The 25244-nt window shown below is 35.8% G+C and overlaps 3 protein-coding genes across 6 annotated transcripts in view; 1 reads left to right on the top strand and 2 right to left on the bottom strand.

Moving 5' to 3' along the window:
• LOC142340570 (uncharacterized) overlaps positions 1 to 7066 on the top strand; it is a 31151-nt gene extending 24085 nt beyond the window's left edge. The window contains exons 9-11 of the mRNA XM_075391238.1: positions 4356 to 4616; positions 4938 to 5180; positions 6239 to 7066. Coding sequence (XP_075247353.1) covers positions 4356 to 4616; positions 4938 to 5180; positions 6239 to 6826 — 1092 coding nt within the window. The 3' untranslated portion in view covers positions 6827 to 7066. The remainder of the gene's footprint in view (positions 1 to 4355; positions 4617 to 4937; positions 5181 to 6238) is intronic.
• Positions 1 to 25244, bottom strand: part of LOC142340576 (uncharacterized) — a 200557-nt gene that overhangs the window by 144690 nt on the left and 30623 nt on the right. The window lies entirely within an intron of this gene.
• The window catches only part of LOC142341390 (leucine-rich repeat-containing protein 57-like), a 24250-nt gene continuing 9161 nt past the window's right edge, over positions 10156 to 25244 (bottom strand). The window contains exons 2-5 of the mRNA XM_075392318.1: positions 18111 to 18145; positions 16931 to 17055; positions 16371 to 16492; positions 10156 to 10637 (exon numbers count right to left, since the gene is read on the bottom strand). Of these exons, the coding sequence (XP_075248433.1) occupies positions 10156 to 10637; positions 16371 to 16492; positions 16931 to 17055; positions 18111 to 18145 (764 nt within the window). The remainder of the gene's footprint in view (positions 10638 to 16370; positions 16493 to 16930; positions 17056 to 18110; positions 18146 to 25244) is intronic.

Here is a 25244-nt window from a genome sequence, read left to right as displayed (position 1 = left end):
CTCTCAAAAGCAGTTTGTAGCAAATATAATAATCCGGTTTGTCTCTTTATGCAATTTTTCGCTTGACCGATTTTTCGTCTGACCCATTTGATTTTCGTCTTCAGAAACCGGATCAAGAGGTAGTGCCTAGTTTGCATTAAGTTATCTTAGAGCCGTTCGGCCTACTAGTCTTCAAGTATGCAATTGACAGAAACTGTTTTGTTGACTTATACTTATGGTGTGAAGGGCGGTTCTTAGAAATTGATCCCAAACGCCACCCACCCACCGCCCCCACATCAGTCCCTCCAATCCACTTTTGCACCCCCGCTGGGGTGCACGCCCGCTGCGCTCACCTTACGCCCCTTCAATTAATCTAAAGCTAGCTTCAATAAACCGTTGCTAGCTAATGACGAAGGCAACCGCTCGCCGGTCGTTTGAGAGCAATTCTCCCGACGTTAGTAGGTTATGTTGATAATTTTGTTTCTGCGTAATCGCAGCATTAGGCTTCTAATCTACAGTGCATTAACGTTAGATTGTTCTCATCTATGGTTAAGTTAGAGCTCATCCTCACACAGACAGCTTAACTGAGGCACGGGATCGGACTATCGTTCATTGGCGTGTCAATCACACACCTTACCTTTCGCCTATCACGCCATATATTAGGTGCAGAACGGTTGATGGTGGATCGCCGCGTTGATTGGGTCAACCATTTTAACATTCTTTCCGGCAATAAGTGTGTATATTTTAACGAGTGGGTAACCGATATAATAAGCGAGTAACCGGTCATAAGCGATATTTTCAATTTTGACCAACTACTCGCTTTTACTGCTTTTCATTGTATGCAGGTGATACTAATTAGCTCCAACCGTTATTTTACTGAGTGTGTTTTAACTAAAATACTTCTTTTATAAGTTTTAATGCGCTTACTGCTGTTTGAAGCTTTGGCTAAGTCGTTAACTCATGACTAGAAAGAGCATTATTTGAGCAGTGGTGCGTAATTTCACTGCGCATTTCATCTCTTCAGTTGTTAAAAGATAGGTAAGTCGCTGCTTTTAAAGCCACATCAATTAATTAATACACGAGACGAGATGCTTAAGGTCAGTTAGTGATTTTTAGTGGGGGCTGGTGTTTCAGTTAAGGATAGTGTTTTTACGAACATAAATATAGACTAGACTAGTGCTTTTGGACACATCAATTAGTAATGGATTGAAACGAGCCCTGTAGACCTTGGAGTGAAACTTCTAATGACAGGCAGCATCAAAATGCAGTTGTGTAATATGCGTGATATGCGTGTTTTACAAGCACGTAGTGATTTTTGTTTCCCATTTAGGATTGCTTGCTTGAATTTGTGGACCAGTTTTGGGCTCAATTACTTAAGATCGTATACATTTGATGAACTCCAAAAATCCCAAGTTTCACAGTAACAAGAATGTTTTTTTTTCAAAATGTTTTCACTTTTGTTCAGCTACGGTTAAAGTTGCATTTGCGTTAAACATTGGACGTAGAAAAGGTATGAATACATTGTAAAAAATAACTATTTTACTGTATAGCTTAGATAGAGTTTATCAACTTTACATGGGCGTATCTGGTAATTTACCATTTCTTTTTCATGGGTACGCAAGGCCAATGATGTAGGAGATGGATGATGTAATTAATATGGTGATTGGCTCAAAAATTTGGTTCTTTCTACTAATTTCGGGCGTTCAGTGTAATATTGAACACCAAATTATGATTTTTATCGCATTATTGAACGTATATAGCTTTAATACTACACTGCTAGGTTTCAACCGCTGGTTTGTACGGAGAAATTTTGTCTACTCAAATTTTAAAAAGAATAGAACACTTCTAATACATGAACACGCATTGAATGCACATTAAGCTACTGCTTTTTGACGTATCGAGTTATTAAATGATTCAAACAAAGCCGTAGGGAGAGTGAAACTAATAAAAACTAGTGCCACAAGCATTCTAAGTATATGATACAAAATCTTTGTCACTCGAGGGAATTAGTGCCCTGACACGGGTGCTGGGCACGATGCCCGGCGTGGAGGAATAAGATTTTGTTCTAACTTATTTAGAGAGCCTAAGGATACGAAAGTGTTGAATTTCATTTGAAATTGAGGTTAAGAGTTCAATTTTACAGATTAAACCACAGTCTTTCAAAGTAAGCTATCTGCCTCGAAGTTTTAGTGACCGAGGAAATGGTACCCTGGCTTCTCTGATGTACTTAATTTTGAAGCGTTCGTGATTTTAGTGCCAGATTTAATTTTTGATCTGTTTTTGATAGCATTATTTGATAGTTGAGTTATCCGACAGTTTTACGCGTATTGTTTTCATCTACGCACACAAAAATCACGTACGTCTGTAAATTAGTATAAGTTACTTATTTTGCTAATTTAAATGGTGAAAATGCCTGTCGTCGAAGTTAATACACTAGGTGAGAAAAGTAAACAATCATAGAAGTTTTACACAGGAAACCGTCTGGGATCTTTTTTGTTATCCCCCGCACGTCCATTTGCACCCCCACTAATACATGTTATAGCATATTGTTTGCATGTCATACACTAAAATATACAATTATGCACAAACGGCATTTACAATTGAATGATGCAGCGAAGTTTTGAATTAAAGACATAATTGTATGTGGTAATTAAACAATGCTTATAATTTAAGCAGACAAAGAATAACGCAAGTTTTTGCTATTTTTGCGCTTATCTTTTGTACGAATATCTTCATGACACTAATTTGTTTGACAACCGGAAACCAAAGTCCATCTAATTGTCTACTGGCGCCGGAAATTTATTATTACTAATTCAAGGGACCAAAAAGTACATATTTGGGGTGCTAGCAGACTTGTTATATAGGAAGTGGGCAAAAACGGAAAAGATGCACTGTCTGTTTCTGAAGTCTGCTTTGGTCAGCCTAATTTTGGCCGTTTCATTAGATTTTTCTATCAATCGATACATATAATTCAGGAGTTTAATAGGTATAAATTGGAAAAACTGACAAGTTTACTTGCTCAGAAAATTAGAAATAGATGCAGTAATCTGAGCCGCGTTCAACTTAATGCCGGTGACAGAAAATTTGACAATTTTTATTTGGATTATCAGCATTTTGAGCGTTTATTTTGGTCAACGAGTGTATTCTTGCATAGATCCAAATAAATTTAATTGAAAATGCCGTGTCAATGTTAATTTTAGCTTCATTCAATTTTAGGAGTAAAAAGGACGTTTTCTCAATCTATATGAAATCGAATTGGCATTTAAAACTGAATTATGGTAATTTCGTGATTTTAGTGTCAGATTTAATTTTTGATCTGTTTTTGATAGCATTAATTGATGGTTGAGTTATCCGACAGTTTTGCACGTATTGCTTTCCTCTACGCACACAAAAATCACGTACGTCTGTAAATTAGTATAAGTTACTTAATTTTGCTAATTTAAATGGTGAAATGCCTTTCGTCGAAGTTAATGCACTAGGTGAGAGAAGTAAACAATCATAGAAGTTTTACACAGGAAACCGTCTGGGATCTTTTTTGTTATCCCCCGCACGTCCATTTGCACCCCCACTAATACATGTTATAGCATACTGTTTGCATGTCATACACTAAAATATACAATTATGCACAAACGGCATTTACAATTGAATGATGCAGCGAAGTTTTGAATTAAAGACATAATTGTATGTGGTAATTAAACAATGCTTATAATTTAAGCAGACAAAGAATAACGCAAGTTTTTGCTATTTTTGCGCTTATCTTTTGTACGAATATCTTCATGACACTAATTTGTTTGACAACCGGAAACCAAAGTCCATCTAATTGTCTACTGGCGCCGGAAATTTATTATTACTAATTCAAGGGACCAAAAAGTACATATTTGGGGTGCTAGCAGACTTGTTATATAGGAAGTGGGCAAAAACGGAAAAGATGCACTGTCTGTTTCTGAAGTCTGCTTTGGTCAGCCTAATTTTGGCCGTTTCATTAGATTTTTCTATCAATCGATACATATAATTCAGGAGTTTAATAGGTATAAATTGGAAAAACTGACAAGTTTACTTGCTCAGAAAATTAGAAATAGATGCAGTAATCTGAGCCGCGTTCAACTTAATGCCGGTGACAGAAAATTTGACAATTTTTATTTGGATTATCAGCATTTTGAGCGTTTATTTTGGTCAACGAGTGTATTCTTGCATAGATCCAAATAAATTTAATTGAAAATGCCGTGTCAATGTTAATTTTAGCTTCATTCAATTTTAGGAGTAAAAAGGACGTTTTCTCAATCTATATGAAATCGAATTGGCATTTAAAACTGAATTATGGTAATAAGTGTACCTTGATTAAGTGTTAATCTGATGGTTTTTTTTACTTTATCCAGGCACTGGACAAGGCTCTTCAGCTGAAGATTAGCGAATCCAAAATAGCCCCAAATGCAGGAGTGTCGCGTGTCGCTTCAACATCGTTGAGAGGGAACCTTACACAGCAGCCGTCTAGTAGCAACAACAATCACAATGATGCGAGTGAGAGATCCGATTCTGCGAACAATTTGAACTCATATCCGAATCAGTCTGCTCAAACAACTATTAGAAGACGACCAACTGTTCAGTCTGCAGTAAGCAGAGAGATGTCTATTCATAGGGTTAGAACTCTTCGTCCTTTCTCCAAAAATCTTTCTTCCTTTTCAAAATTGTGCGGACGTTTGTTTTTGCATTGATGATTATTCGTGTAGTCAAATGAGAGACAAATAAATTAGCTGCCGGATTTTTAAAGGAATGGGGAATGAACTTGGCAATTGTATAAGTTACTACTACATATTTATCGAGTGCGTTATAAAAGACGTAAGTTGAGTTTCAATTCCTTTTAAACTCCCTGAAATATTTCATTAAAATATAACCCAGAAGATCCAAAATTTCGAAAGCTGGTTGTGAGGATTTTAATATATTTTGATTTAATTGTTTAGGATCGAACATTTGCTTTTTCAAATGACCAGATTGCAGCGAATGGAGGAACTGTAGAAGAGTTAGTGGAACACATGCCAGGTGGAAGCCTAGGAAGACACCGGAGCTCTGCTGTGAGTGGAATAGGTGGAGTGGTGCAACAGGTGGCATCTTCTAGCCTGGTGAAAGGACTGGTGGTGATGCTGCTCCTATTAGCCTCTATCTCTCACTCTATGCTCATTTATCAGCTATCAAACATATCACAAGTGAGTTCTGAATACTTTAATATATTTTATACAGTACTTGGGGATATATCACGCCCCCACCCCGCTCGCCCACCCGTATGCTCACCTACAAATTATGAATTATGTGTTTTAATATAACATATAACACGTTACTATGTAAGAATAAAGTAGTACGTGCGCCTGAGGGCTTAGTGAAAGTTATACGCCCAGTTAGATGCCCGGGGGGGGGGGGGTGGCAGAGTAGATCGACTGGGTGGGGTAGATCAAATGCAACCTATTAAAGTTAAGTTTAAAGGACGATGACATGAGCTTCACAGCAAATTGTAAACATTCAATTTGTAAAACTTCACACAAAAGACGATCCAAGAGGTACTTCCAAGATTTCAAGGCACAAAAGATTTCAAGACCTTACGGAAAGCCAATAGAGCACACAGTTGCCTGTCATATGAGATGTGACGCAATTGCAAGACACGACAGATTCCGTGATAAAATAGAATCTGCCTTTACTGCAGCAAATGTCGAAACCTCATTCCATTGATCAACTCGCGCACAGGAAATATTTTCAATCTATCGTGCAAAAGCATTTAAATGTTCCGCGTTCGACAGTTTTCAACTCCTGGCTGCGACCGAACACTGTTCTCAATGCTTCTACCAAAAACGGTTCATGTTGTCGATGTAGCAGAGCAAAAATTTGTGCTTCATGGACTCTTATGTACTGATAGAGGAATACGGTTTGTGCAGTAGAAGCACTTAGACTTTTCGATGCTCATTAAGAAAACTCACGAGGTGTTTGGCTATAGGGCAAACAATATCTGTTGTTGCGTTTCCGGAAACGGCAAAATGCTCCATGAAATTTAACGTTTCCAAACTTAAACTCACGCAATCAAAGGGGAGTTGTTAGCTTAGTTAGCATTGCCCAATTATTGGGGACATTCTTTGGACCATATCAAGGCAAGGTCTCGTTTAAAGAGAGGAATGAGCAATGGGAAAAATTATATTAATCTGTTTGTGTAGATCATAATTTTCTCAAATCCTTGTTGCCAATTATGTATTTCTTAGATTGTTTGGCCTTGTTTCAGATTTCAAGATCATTACCAGAGTCCAGAAACCCAGACTTAGATCTGTCCAAATTCCAACATCAGCAGAACAGTCCGTCATCAGAAAAATTGCAATTTGATAGCAGTACTAGCGAAAGCAGTAATAGAAAATCTTCACAGGATTCTAAAGAATACAAACATCAAAACTCAAATCAAAAGTCGACCGATTCAGAGTTCACGTCTCAACAGTTAATGTCGTTGATAGTGAACTCACATATCCAACAACAGAATCAATTCCAGCAGATCATGAAAAACAGTCTTACAGTTTTGGAAGTCATGACCAATAACATGAACAGTATAAACATGTTGGTATCTTCACAAATTGCGCAACAGGGCTCATTTGTGAACGAATTTGCTAAAAGTATGAACAAAAATCCAGTAGATAAACAAGGTAAACAACCATCTGGGTCAGCTGGACAATCGCAGCAATCGTCGGAGAAAATAGCGAACTTAAAGCAACTGCAAGATGGTCGACAATCAGATACGAAATTAAATATTAACTCTAATCAAGGTGATCAAATTATTCCTAACTCGAATAGTAATCATTATTCGGAAACTGATTTAAAATAGTTATGGTCGTATGCGTTTGTTGGCAAAGATGCTCTGCCGTAAGTTTGCATTTGTTTTCTGTCAGTCAAATTTCATTGAGTTTGTGTGCGTGTGACCATTTAGATTTTAGTTCTTATAGATGTTAAATTATGGTGCTAGTTTAATAGACATATTCAAATTGTTTGATTATATAGATATGATAATTGAATTGTCGGTCTTGGTGTCACTGTTATTCTTTAAATGAAACATTTCCGATCATAACCTTTTAAATTGCTCTCAAGCGGAGTTTGTAGCAATTACATAAGGCCTGTAGTTTCTTTTATGCGATTTTTTTTATTAATGGCAGCACAGCGATAGCTGGGGCTATTATTGGCCTCCTCTTGTTTTTTAATTGCTCTCAAACGACGTTTGTAGCAATTATATTAGTCCTGTCGGTCTTTTTTTATGCGATTTTTTGCTTGACCAATTTTTCGTCTGACGCTTTTGACTTTTCGTCCTCAAAAATGGGATAAACAGGTAGCGCCCAGCGGGCATTAAGTGCTCTTAGAGCCTTTCAGCTCTGTTTCAGCTCAAACTGTTTTGGAGACTTATACTTATGGTGTGAAGGGCGGTTCTTAGAGGTTGAAGACCCCTACACTGTTGACCCCCCTCACTATTGCCCCACACGCTGTTAACCCCCCTCCAACCCATTGCTACCCCCCTCAGCCTTCGGTGCCCCCCTCCCCGTTTCTAGCTACTGACGAACAACCTCTCGCTAAAAACACGCACATTTAAACTTTTGCACAAGCTTTTTGAAAATTTTTGACATTTGCTGATTTTTTATTTTATATTGTGTCAAGGAAACTCCTCTAGATTATAATAATAGGTTACGGCATAGTCTATAATGTTAATGGAATAGTTTCAACATTTTAACATCACGAATTTTAGCATATTTTTTGACAAAACGTGCAATTTTTTCAAATTTTTTGAATTTTTTTCTTCCTTTTTCAGATTTTTCAAGACCCAGGGGCCAGAAAATCTCCTAAGGGGTTTGAAAATAAGGTACTGACGATTTTTATTGGCCATGGAATAGTTTTCAACTTTTTAATGTCACAAATTATAGCAATTATTTGATAGAACTTGCTTTTTTCAAGTTTTTTTTAATTTTGTAGTTTTTTTGTATTTTCCAGCCTCACAAGCCACTGAACCTCCTCTAGTGTTTGAGAATAGGTTACGGTATAATTCCTAGATGTAATCGGATGTCTTACATGATTTAATAAACATCACGAATTTTCGTATTTTTTTTTTACATATTTTGCCATTTTCAATTTTTTGACAGTCATCATTCAGGTTTTTTGAGCCTCAAGGGTCAAAAAACCTCCGCTAGTGTTTGATAATAAGCTACTGGAATTTTTGTCTGGTCATAGATTAATTTTTATATCATAAGTTTTAGCAATTTTTTTTTATAAAACTTGCAATTTTTTTAAGTTTTTTTTCATTTTTTTATCATTTTTTTTAGGTTTCTCTAGCCTCATGAGCCACGGAACTTCCTCTTGGGTTTGATTATATGTTACTGCATAGTTTACAGATGTAATGGAATGTTTTTTAAGATTTTAATATTACGATTATAGGCAATTGTTTAATATATTAACAATAGTTTCATGTTTTGAATTGTTTTAATGTGGTTTTAAAGTTGTTGCTGCGGTAATGTGGCGTAATGTCATCATTTCTGATCCTCATTAACATTGAGTTATAGTAGAAATGTTTTTTTATCATAAACGACTTAACAGGTTTTTTTAAGGAAATCATTGTTAATTTCTGTCCGTTGCAATTTGTAGAAAATATATTAATCCTGTTTCTCTTTTATGCAACTTTTCGCTTGGCGGATGTTTCGTCTGGCCCATTTGACTTTCGTCTTCAGAAGTGGGATAAAGATGTAGCGCCCAGTTTGCATAAAGTTCTCTTAGAGCCTTTCAGCCACCCAGTCTTTAAGTATGCGATTAACAGAAACTGTTTTGGAGACTTATACTTATGGTGTGAAGGGCTGTTCTTAGAAATTGATCCCACACCCTCACCCATCCACCGCCCCATCAGTCCCCCAATCCACTTCTGCAGTCCCGCTGTGGTGTACCCCCTCTTGGCTCAACGTACATTCCATCATTGTACTCAACGTACTAAACCGTGGCTAGCTACTGACGAAGCCAACCGCTCGCCGGTCGTTTGAGAGCAATTCGCCCGACGTTAGTAGGTTGTTTTTTTTATTTCGGCGTCAAGGTTTTTGTTACGACCATATGACGTCACGACCACTTTTTGTTCATTTGTTCCTGCAATTTCAACTGAAACTCGTGCTTGACATCATTTTTCGCTCTTAGTGGAGCGAGTTTGTTGTTCATTCGCGTGATTGAGTTTTTGGTCACAAGTGACTTACCTCACTCTCAAATATGACTTCATCACTTTGAAATTGACTTTTAGTTACTTTAATTCAAAAAAATGAGGTCAAGTGAAAGTGTTACTCTGAGTGAAGGTCATTTAAGAGCAGCTGATAGAGGCAGCAATAACTTCAAAATATAACATTTCAGCCTAAAATGAAAAGACTATTGTTTTGGTCTGTCTTTTTTACTGATTTTTTGAGACTGCAGATCTACGAAGCTATTGCGACTATCTTCTGGCAATCTGCCAGCTGTGTTCTGACGCTTTTAGTTTTTCCAGCTTGTCTCCGGAAAAAAGTTTGAAAAATATCGATGGCATTTTTACAGTAGAATTATGGCGGGTTTCTATTTTTTAAAACTTATGTTACTTTATCAAAGTTGCTTTTGTCAAAGTTAGGATTGCTTGTAGACTTTTACCAAATTGAATTCGGTTTTTAATGTAAAGTACCTATTTACTGTTAATTGCTCTCAAACGAAACTTGTAGCAATTATAATAGTCTTGCCGGTCTCTTTTATGCAATTTTTCGCTTTACCGATTTTTCGTCTGACCCATTTGACTTTTCGTCATCAAAAACGGGATAAACAGAGAGCGCAGAGCGGATATTAAGTGCTCCTAGAGCCTTTCAGCTCAAACTGTTTTGAAGACTTATACTTATGGTGTGAAGGGCGGTTCTTAGAGGTTGGAGACCCCTCCACTGTTGACCCCAACCACTATTGCCCCACCCCCCGCTTGCTGTTACCCCCACCAATCTCACTGTTGCAACCCCCCACCCATCAGTCCCAGGTGCGCCCCCCTCTTTTCTAGCTACTGGCAAACAACCGTTAAAAACACGCAAATTTATACTATTTTGCAAAAATGGAAAAATGCATTTTTGCTAATTTTTCCCACTATACTATTAAAATACTTCGAAGGAGAAATAAATTTTTTATCTCATTTCTGTGTCAAGTAAACTTTTTCTTGGTCGCAGTAAACCTCTCCAAATATTTTCCGTATTCTTCTGTGCTGTTGAGTTCCTTTTGTGTTATCAAATTCCCATCAAGACAGATCAACGAAACTGTCGAATTGGCCAAGACAGTTTTCAAGTTTTTGCTCAAAATCAGACAATTTTCCTCTAAACGAAGTATTTTGAGCCGTGAACATGACGAAAGTTCACACGAGATGTCAGCAAACCGGTTTCTATTCAAGTTAATTTCGACGACGCTGATTCGACCAAACCCTGAGGGCAATTTTGCCAAATAATTGTCGCTCGCTTCCAGAACCTCTAATCGGGAACATTTTGATAGGGTACTGGGTAAAATTTGAACTCTGTTGCACGATATGTTCAAAATTTTGAGGTTGGTGAGTTGTCCGATATCTCGACTGATGAATTGGATGATGTTGTTAGAAACATTTAAGGTCTCCAATTTTGGTGAGTTATATGCACCTGAAATATCTATTTGTGGTTGCGAAGGTTTCACAAGGAGGTTCTGGTTTGTATGACAAGGCTACCCATCTGGTTGATTTCCAATGGTGATCTTGCAAGATTTTCAAAACAATTTTTTTTGCAAAATCTTAGATGAAAATAAGCACTTCAAAGCATCTTGCGTTGCAATTAGACTCGCCCAGTACTGAAACTGACGGCGGTAAGTACGGAGTGTTTATCTTCTTGATTTATTTCCGTGGGAGTTTATTTCCGAGACCCAAAAATGTGATAACAAAATGATCGTGAGACGCCATACACGAGATTTTTAAGGAGAGATACATAGCCGGCAGAATGACGGAAAATAGCCGCCGTTGACACGCTAGACGCACATCGGGACTGAAACAGAAAAAAGAAAAAAGAAGAGATTAAAATTGACAAAAATTTTTACTAAGTTTCAAAAATTGTTCTATTTCAGTGTGCCGTTTGTTAGATTCTAAACCTATACTCACTTCCGCTTCTAAACTGAAGGGCATTAAGCTTAATAATAATATCAGCTAGCAATCGCTCGAACGAACTTTGATAACCTAATGCACTATGACTTAACGACCGGGTTTTATCGGTTTATCCCGTTTCTTTTGATTTTGCTCTTTTGACCTTGATTATATTCACTACATTGCATATTTCAATGCGTAAAAGAACTTAAAATCCATTCAGTTGGAACAGTGAGTGAGGTAAGTCGGAAGTCAAACGTGAAAATTGTGATGTGAAAATCGTGAAATGCAGACTGAAAAACGTGATCAAAAGGAAAAGTGAATTCAAAAAACATTGCAGGACAAGTCCTGAAATACAATTCAAAGAATTGAATGGAAAGCTAAGACGTACTTTACCTGACCAGAAGATCAATTAAACAATGCCAGCCAAAACACAAAATCACATCAAAAATTTGACAAACTAATGCAATTAAACAAAATAAACAAAAATAGACTCATTGCTAAAACTCTTGAAACTTTTACCCTGAAGGCAATATTTGATCAACAACCCTTTTAGATCAACAACCCTTTTAGAATCGACCCTTTAGATAAACATATTTTAAAAACATGTTCAAAATCAATTTTTTTTTCCAAAATCGGTCCACGATTCTATCTGCAAGACCTGAAAAAAATCTCATTGGACCGTGAACATCGATTAAATCAGAAAATCACAAATTTTTTTAAGAAAAAAATCAATTGAAAAATTGTGAAATGTTGCTGGAAATTCTGATTTTAATATCATCAGAATCATTTCTGTCTTTCTAGTGGCTATCCAGTAACCCAATTTCAAGCCTTAAAAAATTCCTTGGCTCAAAGATCGGTAGGCCCTAAGTTTTAGAAAAAACTTCAAATTTTAAAAACACAAATTCCTTCTATTAAAATGTTGAAATCCAATCCCTTGCCCTCTGGCAACTATTTAATTACATGCAACCAAAACTTGGAGGATGTCGCCTGGCTACTGAGGCAAGAAAAACTGAATAAAAGACAAATGCTTTAAAAAAAACTTGCAAAAATTTTCAAAAAGTTTCCAAAATTCGAAATGTTAATTTGTCAAAAACAATTCAATTGACACTAATAACCATGCTGTTTTTTTTATTCGACCGTGGAATAGGTTTTCTGGCTCTTGAGAATGAACAAATATAAAAAATTGACAAATGCTTTAGGAAAACTTGAAGAAAAATTGCAGATTTTATCAAAAAAAAGTCAAACCTTAAAACTGATTCCCTGCCCACTGAGGCTGGAAAAAGCTTCCAAAAAAATAAGTTGAAAAAATTTGTTCATTCTGCGTGTTTGTGTTTGTAGTACCAAAAGATATTCCTTATAAAATGGTCATAGGAAAAAATTGTGTCTCGCAAAAAAACTTCATGAAATTTACAAATTTCACCTAAGACTGGAAAAAATTCATTGGCCCTTGAAGAGCGATTAACTCGAAAATGAACGAAAACTCAAAAAAATGAAATCAATTGCAAATTTTAATGAAACGTAGCTGAAAATGTGATATTACTATCTTCTAATCAAACAAAAATTTAAAAAATGAACGAAAAACCTGTAAATTGCAAAAGTTTGAGCTTAAAAATCCTAAAACTGATCTTCTAAACAAAGTAAAGTCGTCCCAGCAGCTAAATCACTCTTAGATCTCTAGGGACTACAAAAGCCTAAATTGGGCTCCTAACGGAACATAATGCCTGCGAGTTTTACCTGTTTATCCCGTTTTCAAAGATCAAAGTCATTAAAAAAAGTGTGAAAAAATCTTAAAACATAGCAGGACAAGATCTGAAATACAATTCAAAGAATTGAAAGAAAAACTTAGAGCTACTCTACCTGACCAGCAGATCAATTGAACAATTTCAGCAAAAACACAAACAAATTATCTCAAAAAATTGAGAAACTAAAACAATCAAACAAACTAAACAAAATTATACTCATTGTTCTAACTCTTGAAGCTTTTATCCATAAGGCAAAATATGATCCCTTTAAAACTACCTATTTCTAAAATATGTTAAAAACCATTTTTTGTCTCTGAAATGGGCCTAGTAATATATCTGCAGGACCTGAAAAAAAATTCATTGGCCCTTGAAGAGCGATTAACTCGAAAATGAACGAAAAATAAAAAAAAAATGAAATCAACTGCAAATTTTAATGAAACGTTGCTGAAAATGTGATATTACTATCTTCTGAATCATTTTGGTGTCTGTAGAGATTATCCAGTAACTCAATTAAAAAACTCATGGTCTCAAAGAGCGATAGGCAATAAATTTTAGAAAAAATTTCAGTTTGAAAAGTAGAAATTCGTTCTTTTAAAATATTGAAATCCATTCAATTATCACCAAAAAACTATTAAAAACATACTATCAAATCCTGAATGAGGTTACCTTGCTACTGAGGCAAGAAAAACTCAATAAAAGAAAAATGTTTTGAAAAGATTTGAAAAAAAATGCAAAATTCATCAAAAAATTTCTAAAAGTTGAAATGTTAAATTGTTGAAAAAATCCATTGACACTAACAACCATGCAGTAACTTTTTATCAGAGCGTGTAATAGGTTTTTTGTTACTTGAGAACGGACAAATATCAATAATTGACAAAAACTTTAGTAGACCTTAAAAAAATTGCAGATTTTATCGAAAAAATGCTAAAATTCGAGACATCTAAATGTTGAAAACCAATCAGTTTTACTAGAAACTATGCAGTGCCCTATTATCAGATCTTAAAAGAAATTCCTTGGCCCCTAGAGCTGGAAAACTCAAAAAATGACAAAAATTTTGAAACTCAAAAAATGACGAAAATTTTCAAAAAAAATTGCAAAAATTATATTTATTTTGCGTGTTTGTGTTTGTAGCACATAAAAATTTAGCTCAAAAAATGGTCATAACAAGTAATTTTGTTTCGGAAAAGGCCTTCATCAACTTTTAAAAACTGAACCGAAGACTAATAAAAAAAAACTCCAAAAAAATCACAAAAAACATGAAAAATTGTACCATTTAGAGCCCAAAAACTCCTAAAAATGACCTTTTAACCTTAAAATAAGGCCATCACAGCAGCTGCACCACTCTAAGCACTTAAAGGACTACTAAAGCCCAAATCGAGTCTTTAATGAAACTTAATGGTTGCTGAGTTTTACCTGTTTATGCCGTTTCGAAAGTTCAAAATCATTAAATAATGTGTAAAAATGTGTAAAAAAAATCTTAAAAGATAGCAGGACATGTCCTGAAATACAATTCAAAGAATTGAATGAAAATTTCAGATTTACTCTACCTGACGAGCAGATCAATTGAACAATGCCAGCCAAAAAGCAAACGAAATTATCTCAAAAAATTGACAAACTAAAACAATCAAACAAACTACACAAAAATGAACTCCTTGCTCTAACTCTTGAAGCTTTTAGCCATAAGGCAAAATATGATGCCTATAATTATACCTATTTCAAATATATGTTCAAAACCAATTTTTGTCTCTGAAATTGGTCCAGTGTTATATCTGCAGGACCTGAAAAAAATGCATTGGCCCTTGAAGATCGATTAACTCGAAAATGACCGAAAAATTAAATAAAAATTGACTTCAATTTCAAACTTCAATGAAATGTTGCTGAAAAATGTGATATTTCTATCTTCTGAATCATTTAGGTGTCTTTAGAGACTATCCAGTGACTCAATTAAAAATTTCATTGTCTCAAAGATCGCTAGGCAATACTTTTTAGAAAAAATCTTCAAATTTTAAAAAGTAGGACTTCGTTATTTTAAAACATCGAAATCCATTCAATTATCAACTAAAAACTATTGAAATCACACTGTCAAATCCCGGATAAAGTTTTCTGGCGACTGATGCAAAAAAAACGGAATAAAAGACAAATGTTTTGAAGAAATTGAAAAAAATTGCAAAATTCATCAAAAAATTTCTAAAAATCGAAATGTTAAATTGTTGAAAACAAATCTGTTAACATAAACAACCATGCAGTTTTTTTGTATCAGAGCGTGCAAAATGTTTTCTGGTACTTGAGAATGGACAAATATCGAAAATTGGCAAAAACTTTAGGAAATCTTAAAAAAATTGCAGATTTCATCGAAAATAATGCTAAAATTCGAGACATCTAAATGTTTAAAACCAATCCATTTTACCAGAAACTATGCAGTGCCCTATTATCAGACCTTAAAAAAGATTCCCTGGCGCCTGGAGCTGGAAAACTCAAAAAATGACGAAAAAAATCACAAAGAAACATGAAAAATTGCACCATTTTGAGCCCTTTTCCTAAAAATGACCTTTTAACCTTAACTTAAGGCCATCCCACCAGCTGCACCACTCTAAGCACTTGAAGTACTACTAAAACCCACTTTGAGCCTCTAATGAAACTTAATGCCCGCCGGGCTTTACCTGTTTTTCGCGGTTTGAAAGATCGATATCATTGAAAAATGTCTGAACACATCTTAAAAAAAACACAGCGCCCCAATACAATTCAAATTCTTTGAATTGTAAAAAAGCACAGTGCCTCAATAAAACTCAATTTCTTTGAATTGTAAAAAAACACAGTGCGTCAATAAAATTCAATTTCTTTGAATTGTAAGAAAACACAGTGCCTCAATACAGTTCAATTTCTTTGAAATGTAGAAAAAGTAGAGCGCCTTTATAATAGTCGTTTGAGAAGCTGACGGTGGCTATTTGAACTTTTATTGAATGGACTTTGAATTCACCGAAAAGTCTGAAAACGTATTTTAGCATATCATTGATTGCTCCTAATGCAACTGCTACAGATCAACAAGCACAACGTTTTTTTAAAGTTTTTTTTCATTAATGCAGTTTTCTTAAAGTTGATAAAGAGGCTGAGTCATTTATAAACTAGAATACAAATCTGTTTTCAAAAATGTGATTGTCTGTTTGTCACATTAGGTCAATGAAGATTTGCGTTTTAAGATGTGCTGATTACTTTTTTTCCTGAAAAATAAGGTTTTTTTTGTAAGATGCGTGCAACTCACAATAAATTTGTGTTATGTAGGCGTCACTTACCTCGTTCAAAAATTGCAAGAATCTTGCAAGATGCCCGTATTCTCGCGAGGTCTTGCAAGATAACCGTGATAGCCGTAGTAAGATCTTGCAAGAGAGATCTGACAAGATAACCATCTTCTAGCAAGATAACAGTCTTAAGTAAAATCTTGTAACACAACCGTCATTGGCAAGAATCTTTCCAGATAACCGCCGGAGTTCGAATAGGATTTAGAGAACATAAATGTGTACCAGGTGGGATATGGGTGAGGTGACAGTTGTACAGCTGCAGAGATTTGAGTGACTGAAAGTGACCAAACCACCCTGGGAAGCTGTCAGAACGGCCTAATGGGTTCACACTCAGGTCCAAACATCTGAAAACACTCAAGATGAGCTCCCAGACCCAAGATAGCTATTGGCCAGACCAACTCGGGTCGCGGACATTGGGGTCCGGTGTGACCCAACTTATTGGTCTGAAAAAAATTTGGTCACGCCTTCTGTCTGGCCAATACCAATTTTTGGTCTGTTCTGGACCCAAAATTGTCCGGCCAGTACCTATATTGTGTCTGGGAATTCATTATTCTTGGGAAAAATCAGAGATGCCAAAAGTTTCTATAATAAATATCAAGATAACAAGCATATGACAGAATTCGATAGGAGATGAGAAAATGAACTTCAATGGAGATTAGTTGCGCGTATCTTGTTTATTTTTAGTGTATTTCGTGTATAATGTATTTATTGTATGATTTAGCTGAATATTCAGCACCAAACCCGCGCAAAACTTGAGAAATTTTTATCCATTTTTTGCATACCTCAATTTATTCTGTATTGATTTCAGGCTTTCTGGCACTCGTTTTAGTTCAAAGTTAGCCAATGAGAGAGCTCCAATTTTACCAGCAGTGTCAACACGAGCTCGTACTTGGCTGGCACTCTCCTTCTGAAAAAAGTGTTCGGGTGCCCGTGGTGAGGCGTTGGAAATAAGAACTGGTTGATCCAGACAAAAATTGACCATGATTAGACGATCCAGACAAAAAAAGTGGCTAAGACTGGATTTAGCTCGACATGGCGCCAACTACCATGCAATAATCCGAGGAAGCGCGTTTATGTTTCGACCCTCTGGGACTATAAGAAGTTATGGTGTCATTCTCAGTTTGCCCACAGAGATGAAATATAAATTTTTATATTTCAATAGGACTGAGGGCGCAAAATTGACCATGGACTATGATACGAATTAACGCGTTTTTGTAGCCATTTGATTTGACATGTATGGCGTGATAGCCGAGAGGTAAGGTATGTGGTTCGCACACCAATGATTGAGAGTTCAATCCCCTGCCTCCTTGAAGCTGTCTGTGTGAGGATGAGCTCTTACTTAACCATAGCTTCAGGTTGACCATAGCCTGACCAATGTTGGCTGCAATGATGGTACCACGTGAAAGTTTCAGACGCAAAAAAAGTGACTATAGTCACCAAAAAAAAGAGCAATGCTGCTCATAGAAAGATCAGTCTGAAATGTGGGGAATAATAAGAAAAAGGGCAGCTGAAAACAGGCTACTGTTGGCCTAATGCTGTTCCGCTGCGATTACGCAGAAACCACAATTAATTATTATTATTATTACATGTCGGGCTTATGAAGAGAAGAAAACTAAAGACATTAAATTAAACTAATGCAATTTAATCAGACGTTTCGTAACTATGATCCGCAATTATGTTTTCTCATGATTCGACATAGCGCGACAAAAATTATGGTTCAGACCGTTCACTTAAAGACTGGTAGGGTACACCCCTCGTCAATAATTTTGGAAACATATTTCGATCACCTCACCCCGGGTGGTCTAAGCAGGTGTAACCACTGTTAAAATAGACCAATACTTGATATATAAACCATCCCCAACATGTAAGTCTATTGCGCTATGCCATTACACAAAATGGTCGTTAGGTTCTCAAACTTCGTTATCCCCATAACACGTTTTCAATATATTTCATGTTCCTCACATTCTCTCTGTCTCCCTCTCCCTTTCTCTCTCTCTCTAGCCAAGTTTATGTTGAATGGTCACAGCTTCCAATCTAAGATATATTCAGCAAAAAGTAATACGCAATTTACGTTGGTTGAAACTTTTCTACCGAAGTAAAACACATGAAAGATGACAAAATGGAGCTCTAAAGCAGGATTATAGCAACGACGTTGTTTCCATCTATGGAATCAATGAAAAGGAAAAAGTGAGAAATATACTGAAGCATATGTGCTCACTTGGACAAAACTGAAAATTTTTGAATTTGACTTTTTACAATCTCAAAAACTTGGTTTTATTTATTGAGGCGTGATCCGGTCTCCTTAATTAAAAGCTAAAAGTGAACTTTAGTTTTACTCGAATTGTGATTTATGTTTAAATGTTTAATTTTTCATCCTTGATAATGATTAGAAAGACCGTCCTTAACACAAAATCTCAACAACTATTCAGAACCAAATTATTGATAAACGTACAGAAGTAAAGCTAAAAAACCATTTGTGAAAACATAATTTTCGTTCTCAATTTATGTAGAAATTCTGCGAAACTAAATTAACATCACTGGATTCGATTAAATAATTTCTTACGTAAATAAAATCAGCAAAACACTTGACAACAATGGAAAGTTTTATAATACTATCACAAAAATTTTTGCTATTCATTTCTACAATCAATTAAGTTATACTTTGAAACTGTCCCTAATAAACTTTCTTTAGACAAATCAACAAACTTTCATAAGTCGCATCACATTCAAGACTCTTTTTATTCTTTCATTTTAATTTCCGATTCAGTATGAAATACTGGTTGTCAAATACTGGTTGTCATTTACGTATCAAAAACTCTGTTACGTCGGGAAAAGTTTATCTTTTGAAAAAAGATACAACAGGGAGGCTCGTTAATGTGCGTTAATCTTTTGTGTCTCATCTAAAAGTCTACGTGACCTCTCATTAGTGAGATGGAGTTACAAGCCGGCCAAAACAGACAAATTGGGGTAAAAAATTCATGAAAAAATTTAAATGTAAGGTTAACAAGGAGGCTCGGTAATGTGCGTACGCACATAATTTTCCGACCCCGCTCATCCACTTTCTTGACTTCATTGGCTACCAAATGATGATGAGATGGAAAACTTTTAAAAACATACACATCGTTCAATAAACACCCAATGAAATACGATAATGTCACGCTAAAGGGCCGATGAAAATTGTTGATAATAGGACTACTAGAAAGGACAAAAATAAAAAAAATCAAACAACAAATATTATTTACGTCCACAACTAAAATAAAATCTATAATAAAACATAATAATCGAATCTATAATAAAAAAAATCATAGCAAAATCAAACTGACATCAGATAAAAACCAACAAAAATTTAACCGGCCCTTCATTGGAAAATATATGGGACCTGTTTCCAATGCGACTGTTTAACAGGTAGACAAAAAAGAGCAAATAGGTGCGAAGTTCAAAAATACTTTTCCGTTTTTGAAAACAATTAATTTCGGGTTATTATTGTCGCTAGATATCAACTGAAATCACTAAAATGTACATATATATCTACATAGGAATAATTGAGACATGTCATTATGCAATGTTCGATGGCGCAAAAGTTCAAAGCCAATGGGACCAACGGTTATTTATAATTTAAAAAGAAACCAAAAATCCTTTGAAATGTACAAATAAATAAAAATCTAACATTTTATGGAATCTCGTAGTAACAATAGTAACAAAGCTGAGAAACAAATGTTTGAAGCTAAAACCGTTATAAATTATAGCTCACATGAAAAGGGTTGTGACCTGTGTTTACAGAGACTGAGCTACAAATCGACCGAAAAACTCTTAAAAAAAGACAAAGCTCAAAAACCCGAAATTATTTTTGGAAACAGATAATTTCCAAAGTCACAACAGACCTAGGATTACAAAAAAATGTGCTTGATTAAATTTCAAAACCTCAGGAGGCCAATTGGACCTGTTAATAATGAGACTAAGTCACGAGCCCCCGAAAAACAAATTCAAAAAGAAGCCAAAACTTCAAACAGTTTTACAACATGGCACTGTTTAAGGAACTATAAATTTAAAATGTTACCTGCAAGAACTGTGAATCATCATTTTCACTTAATCTTAACATCAACGAGTCTTCCCTATAAAAGGACTACTTGGACAAGGCAACAAAAAAACCCAAAAATTGAACAGTATAGAAATCTCGAATTGTTTTTTATAAAACTCTATGGTCGAAGCAATCAGTCACAACGCACGAAAAAATGTTCGAATCAACAAAAGTAAGTGATACTTCTAATGAGTGAGATTGAGCTACATGGTGATGAAATTAAAAGCAAAAAAGAGACAGTTGAAACACATCTTTTTTAAAAATTTAATTTGAATTTCGTTAAAACAAACATCTATAAACTAAGATCTTTAACTCGGTTGAATTATACGTCTTGCGGAAGCTTTTAGGATCTACTGTTTTTGGGTATATGGCGTAAAACAACGAAAAGAAAGGCAAATTTATGTAAAATCCTCCATTTACGCAAAAAGAGTATGGCTCCTTTGGCAAAATTCAAAAATTCACCGATGTTTTCTCGACAAAAAAAATATATTCAAAATCTTAACAGACTTTACATAACAACTGAAAAAATCTAGGTTTTTTTATACCTTCTCCAAAACAATTGGATCTTTGATTAGGGACACTAAGTCATTGAACTACAAAAATCATAAGAAATGAAAACAAAACGCAAGAAATCCATAAAATTTTTACGAAATCAATTGTTCAAAGACATAAAAACCGTGAGCTTAATTCGGAAACCCTATTATAATCTCGTTGGGTCTCGTTTATTGTAAACAGTATATGTCATTAATTGAGCCCTGATTTGAAATTCTTGTCCGTAATTTACATAAAAAACATTTACTTAGCGGAAATTTTTTGAAAAAATGGTCGCGCCCCATTGAAAGCCAAAGAATTTTTATCATAAGTATTCAAGATCAGCTCAGATGTTGCTGAGCGTCCAACAAGACACTCAATTGTTGAAATGATTGCAAAATAGATCAATTCTATACAAAATCTTTCAGTTTGTCAAAAATAAATAATGCATTTTGTATAATTATGGACTTTAAATTTGCGAAAAATTGGCAAAATAATAATTCCAGAAGACTCTTAATGCCATCGGGAGTACAGCTAGCTCTTTTTTGAGATTAAGAAGAATATGGCTGCAGTTTAAAGGTGTCTACTTTCAACAAATTTCAAACAAGTGTGCTAAAAAGGCCATTTTTTTCGACGAAAAATGTCTGAGTCGAAGAATTCAGCAGCCCTCGTCTATATTAAGAGATATAGTCAATTACACAAAAATAACAATTTTAGCATATTTTAGCAAAATTGACAAAAATTTGGTCAAAATTGACAAAAATTTGGTCAAAAGATTTGAAAAAACGCTGAAATAGGTCTAAAATTCACACAGCTTTAAACCTCGATAACTCCCTATAAAAAACAAAAAATGAAAAAAATCTTTTTTATTCCATATTCTACGCTGGACGGGCTTTCTAATGATTCCACTCACAACTGTCTACAATTATTATATCGATCGGCTAAATTGTCTGAACAAAAAAACATAGCCGGTAGAATACCGGAAACGACTCGAATAGTCGTGCATTATAATCTCTAACCTAACCTTACAGAACATCAAATAGACAAGAGAAAAAAAACTAAAGTAGCTCAAAAAATTACTTTAAAGTGTTTCAAAAATGCCGACAACTTTTTAGGTGCGGTGGGAGCTAGGTGGGTTGGGTGGGTAGATAGGTTGGGTAGTACTGGGGTAGTTGGGTGGGAGGGGGGGTAGGTGGGGTTAGTTAGGTGAAGGGAGGGGGTAGTTTGGGGGTTAGAGGTAGGTGGGGGTGGGGGGTAAATTGGGGCAGGGGGTGGGTAGGTGGTGGGGGGGCTAGGTAGGTGGTTGGGTGGGTAGATAGGTTGGATAGGTTGGTGAGGAGGGTAGTGCTTGGGTAGTTGGAGGGGGGGGGTACGTGGGGGGCGGTGCGAAAACAGTGGGGGGGGGGGTTGGGCAGGTAGGTGTTGGTGTTGGGGGGGGGGGGGGGTAGATAGGTGGTGGGGGTGTTTGTGTGGTGTAGTTTAGATAGTTAGGGGCGACTTCTATAGGAACAAAAAATATCAAAATGACCTCTGGATCTTTTCCGTTTGTGCCCCCCCAGCTTAGTGGGCGCATTTTATTTGCAACCCCCAGACGCACGTGTCATATTTTCACATAATGATTTACTATGTAATGGCACGTGCTCTGTAACTGGGGGGAGCATAACGTACTGGGGGGGCACAAACGGAAAAGATCCTGACCTCTTCCCCTTGAACATTACCAGCAGTTCTTAATTACTATACATTAAACGAAGCTACTGTTAATGTCCAAATTTCGAAAACAGAAGTCAACAATCAAAAACGGAAGTAAATGCCCGAACAGAAATAAGTCAAAATTCAAGTCATCAACAAACTTGCTTTCTGCTAAAAAAAACATAAAAACATAGCCGGTAGAAAACTGGAAACGACTCGAATCGTCGTTAACCTAACCCTACCGAAATCAGAAATCAAAATAAACATGAGAAAAAACAAAATTAGCCCAACAAACCATATTAAAGTGTTTCAAAAATGCCGACATTTTTTTAGGTGCGGGGTGCAGCTAGGTGGGATGGGTGGGTAGATATGTTGGGGAGATGGGTAGTGCTAGGGTAGTTGGGTGGGGGTAGGTGTGGGGTAGTTAGGTGAAGGGAGGGAGTAATTTTGGTTGGTAGGGGTAGGTGGGGGGGTTAGGTAGGTGGGTGGGTGGGTAGATAGGTTGCGGAGGTGGGTAGTGCTGAGGTAGTTGGGGGATAGGTGGGGGTAGCTAGGTGAAGGGAGGGGTAGGGGTAGAAGGGGGTAAAGGGGTGCGGGGGCGGTGGGGGGGAGGGGGGCTTGTAGGAAGGGATCATCATTTTCCCTTCATCTTAACATCAACGAGTCTTCCTCATAAAAGGACTACTTGGACAAGGCAACAAAAAACCCAAAAATTGAACAGTATAGAAATCTCGAAATTTTTTTAATGAAACTCTATGGTCGAAGCAATCAGTCACAACGCACGAAAATATGTTCGAATCAACAAAAGTAAGTGATACGTCTAATGAGCGAGATTGAGCTCCATGGTCATGAAATTAAAAGCAAAAAAGAGACAGTTGAAACACATCATTTTTTAAAAATTTTATCTGAAATTCGTTAAAACAGACAGCTATAAACTAAGATCGTTAACTCGGTTGAGTTATACGTCTTAGGGAAGCAATTAGGATCTACGTTTATTGCGTATATGGCGTACAACAACGAAAAGAAAGGCAAATTTAGGCAAAATCAAAAACCCACAAAGTTTTGCGAGATAACTGTGTCTCAGCCCAAAAAACATAAACTATTCAGAGAAAACAATTAAGATATCCAGATACACCTCTTTCCAACATTGTGCAATTTCCTTAACATTGTTTTTCAACATTGTGCAATGTTTTTCCTTAATTGGATTTATCAAAAATTCGAGAGATCGACAAGTAAACAAAATGAACCCATAATATATGCATTTATGATAAAAAAATAAAAGAAAAATTGCAAACGCTTTGTACCAAAATAAGGAAACCATTAATTGCAAATAAAATCGTTATCGACATTAGTTTATACATTACCGGAAGTCTGTTTCCGCTTGTTTTTACTGAGAATGCGCCCTCAGTTGAGAAAAATATTGGCAAATTTCAAAAATTCACCGATATTTTCTCGACAAAAAATATATTCAAAGTCTTAACAGACATTACATAACAACTGAAAAAAGTCTAGGTTCCTTTATACCCTCTTCAAAATAACTGGATCTTTGATTAGGGACACTAAGTCATTGAACTACAAAAATCATGAGAAATGAAAACAAAACGCAAGAAATCCATAAAATTTTTGCGAAAACAATTGTTCAAAGCCATAAAAACCGTGAGCTTAATTCGGAAACCATAATATAATCCTGTTGGGTCTCGTTTATTGTAAACAGTATCTGTCATTAATTAAGCCCTGATTTGAAATTCTTGTCCGTAATTTACATAAAAAAATTTACTTAGCGGACATTTTTTGAAAAAGTGGTCGGGCCCCATTAAAATCTAAAAAAATTTTTATCATAAAGATCCATGATGAGGTCAAGATCAGCTCAGATGTTGCTGAGCGTCCAACAAGACACTCAATTGTTGAAATGGTTGCAAAACAGATCAATTCTATACAAAATTTTTTAGTTCGTCAAATATAAATAATGCATTTTGTATAATTATTGACTTTAAATTTGCAAAAAATAGGCAAAATAATAATTCCAGAAGACTCTTAATGCCATCGGGAGTAAAACTAGCTCTTTTTTGAGATTAGGAAGAAAATGGCTGCAGTTTAAAGGTTTCTACTTTCCACAAATTTAAAAAAAGTGGGCTAATAAAGCCATTTTTTCGACGAAAAATGTCTGAATCCAAGAATTCAGCAGCCCTCCTCTATATTTAGAGATAAAATCAATTACACAAAAAAATTAACATTTTTAGCATATTTTAGCAAAATTGACAAAAATTTGGTCAAAATTGACAAAAATTCGGTCAAAATTTTGAAAAAAGCTGAAATAAGTCTAATATTGACAAAGCTTTAAACCCCGATAACTCCCAAAAAATGCAGAGAATGAAAACAATCTTTTTAATTCCATGTTCTACGCTGGACGGGCTGTCTAATGATACCACGCATAACTCTCTACAATTATTATATCGATTGGCCAAAACTCTCTGAACAAAAAAAAAACATTGCCGGTAGAATACTGGAAACGACTCGAATCGTCGTTAACCTAACCTTACCGAAATCAGAGCATCAAATTAAACATGAGAAAAAACAAAATTAGCCCAACAAACCATAGGGGGGTGGGTGGGAGGGTAGATAGGTTGCGGAGGTGAGTAGTGCTGAGGTAGTTGGTGGGATAGGTGAGGGTAGCTAGGTGAAGGGAGTGGTAGGGGTAGAAGGGGGTAAAGGGTGCGGTGGCGGTGGGGGGGGGCAGCTAGGAAGCGATCGTCATTTTCCCTTCATCTTAGCATCAACGAGTCTTCCTTATAAAAGGA

The sequence above is a fragment of the Convolutriloba macropyga genome, chromosome 6 (assembly GCF_964194025.1).
Source record: "Convolutriloba macropyga chromosome 6, txConMacr16.3, whole genome shotgun sequence".
Classification (NCBI taxonomy): domain Eukaryota; kingdom Metazoa; phylum Xenacoelomorpha; order Acoela; family Convolutidae; genus Convolutriloba; species Convolutriloba macropyga.
This window is presented reverse-complemented; position numbering and strand designations above follow the sequence as displayed.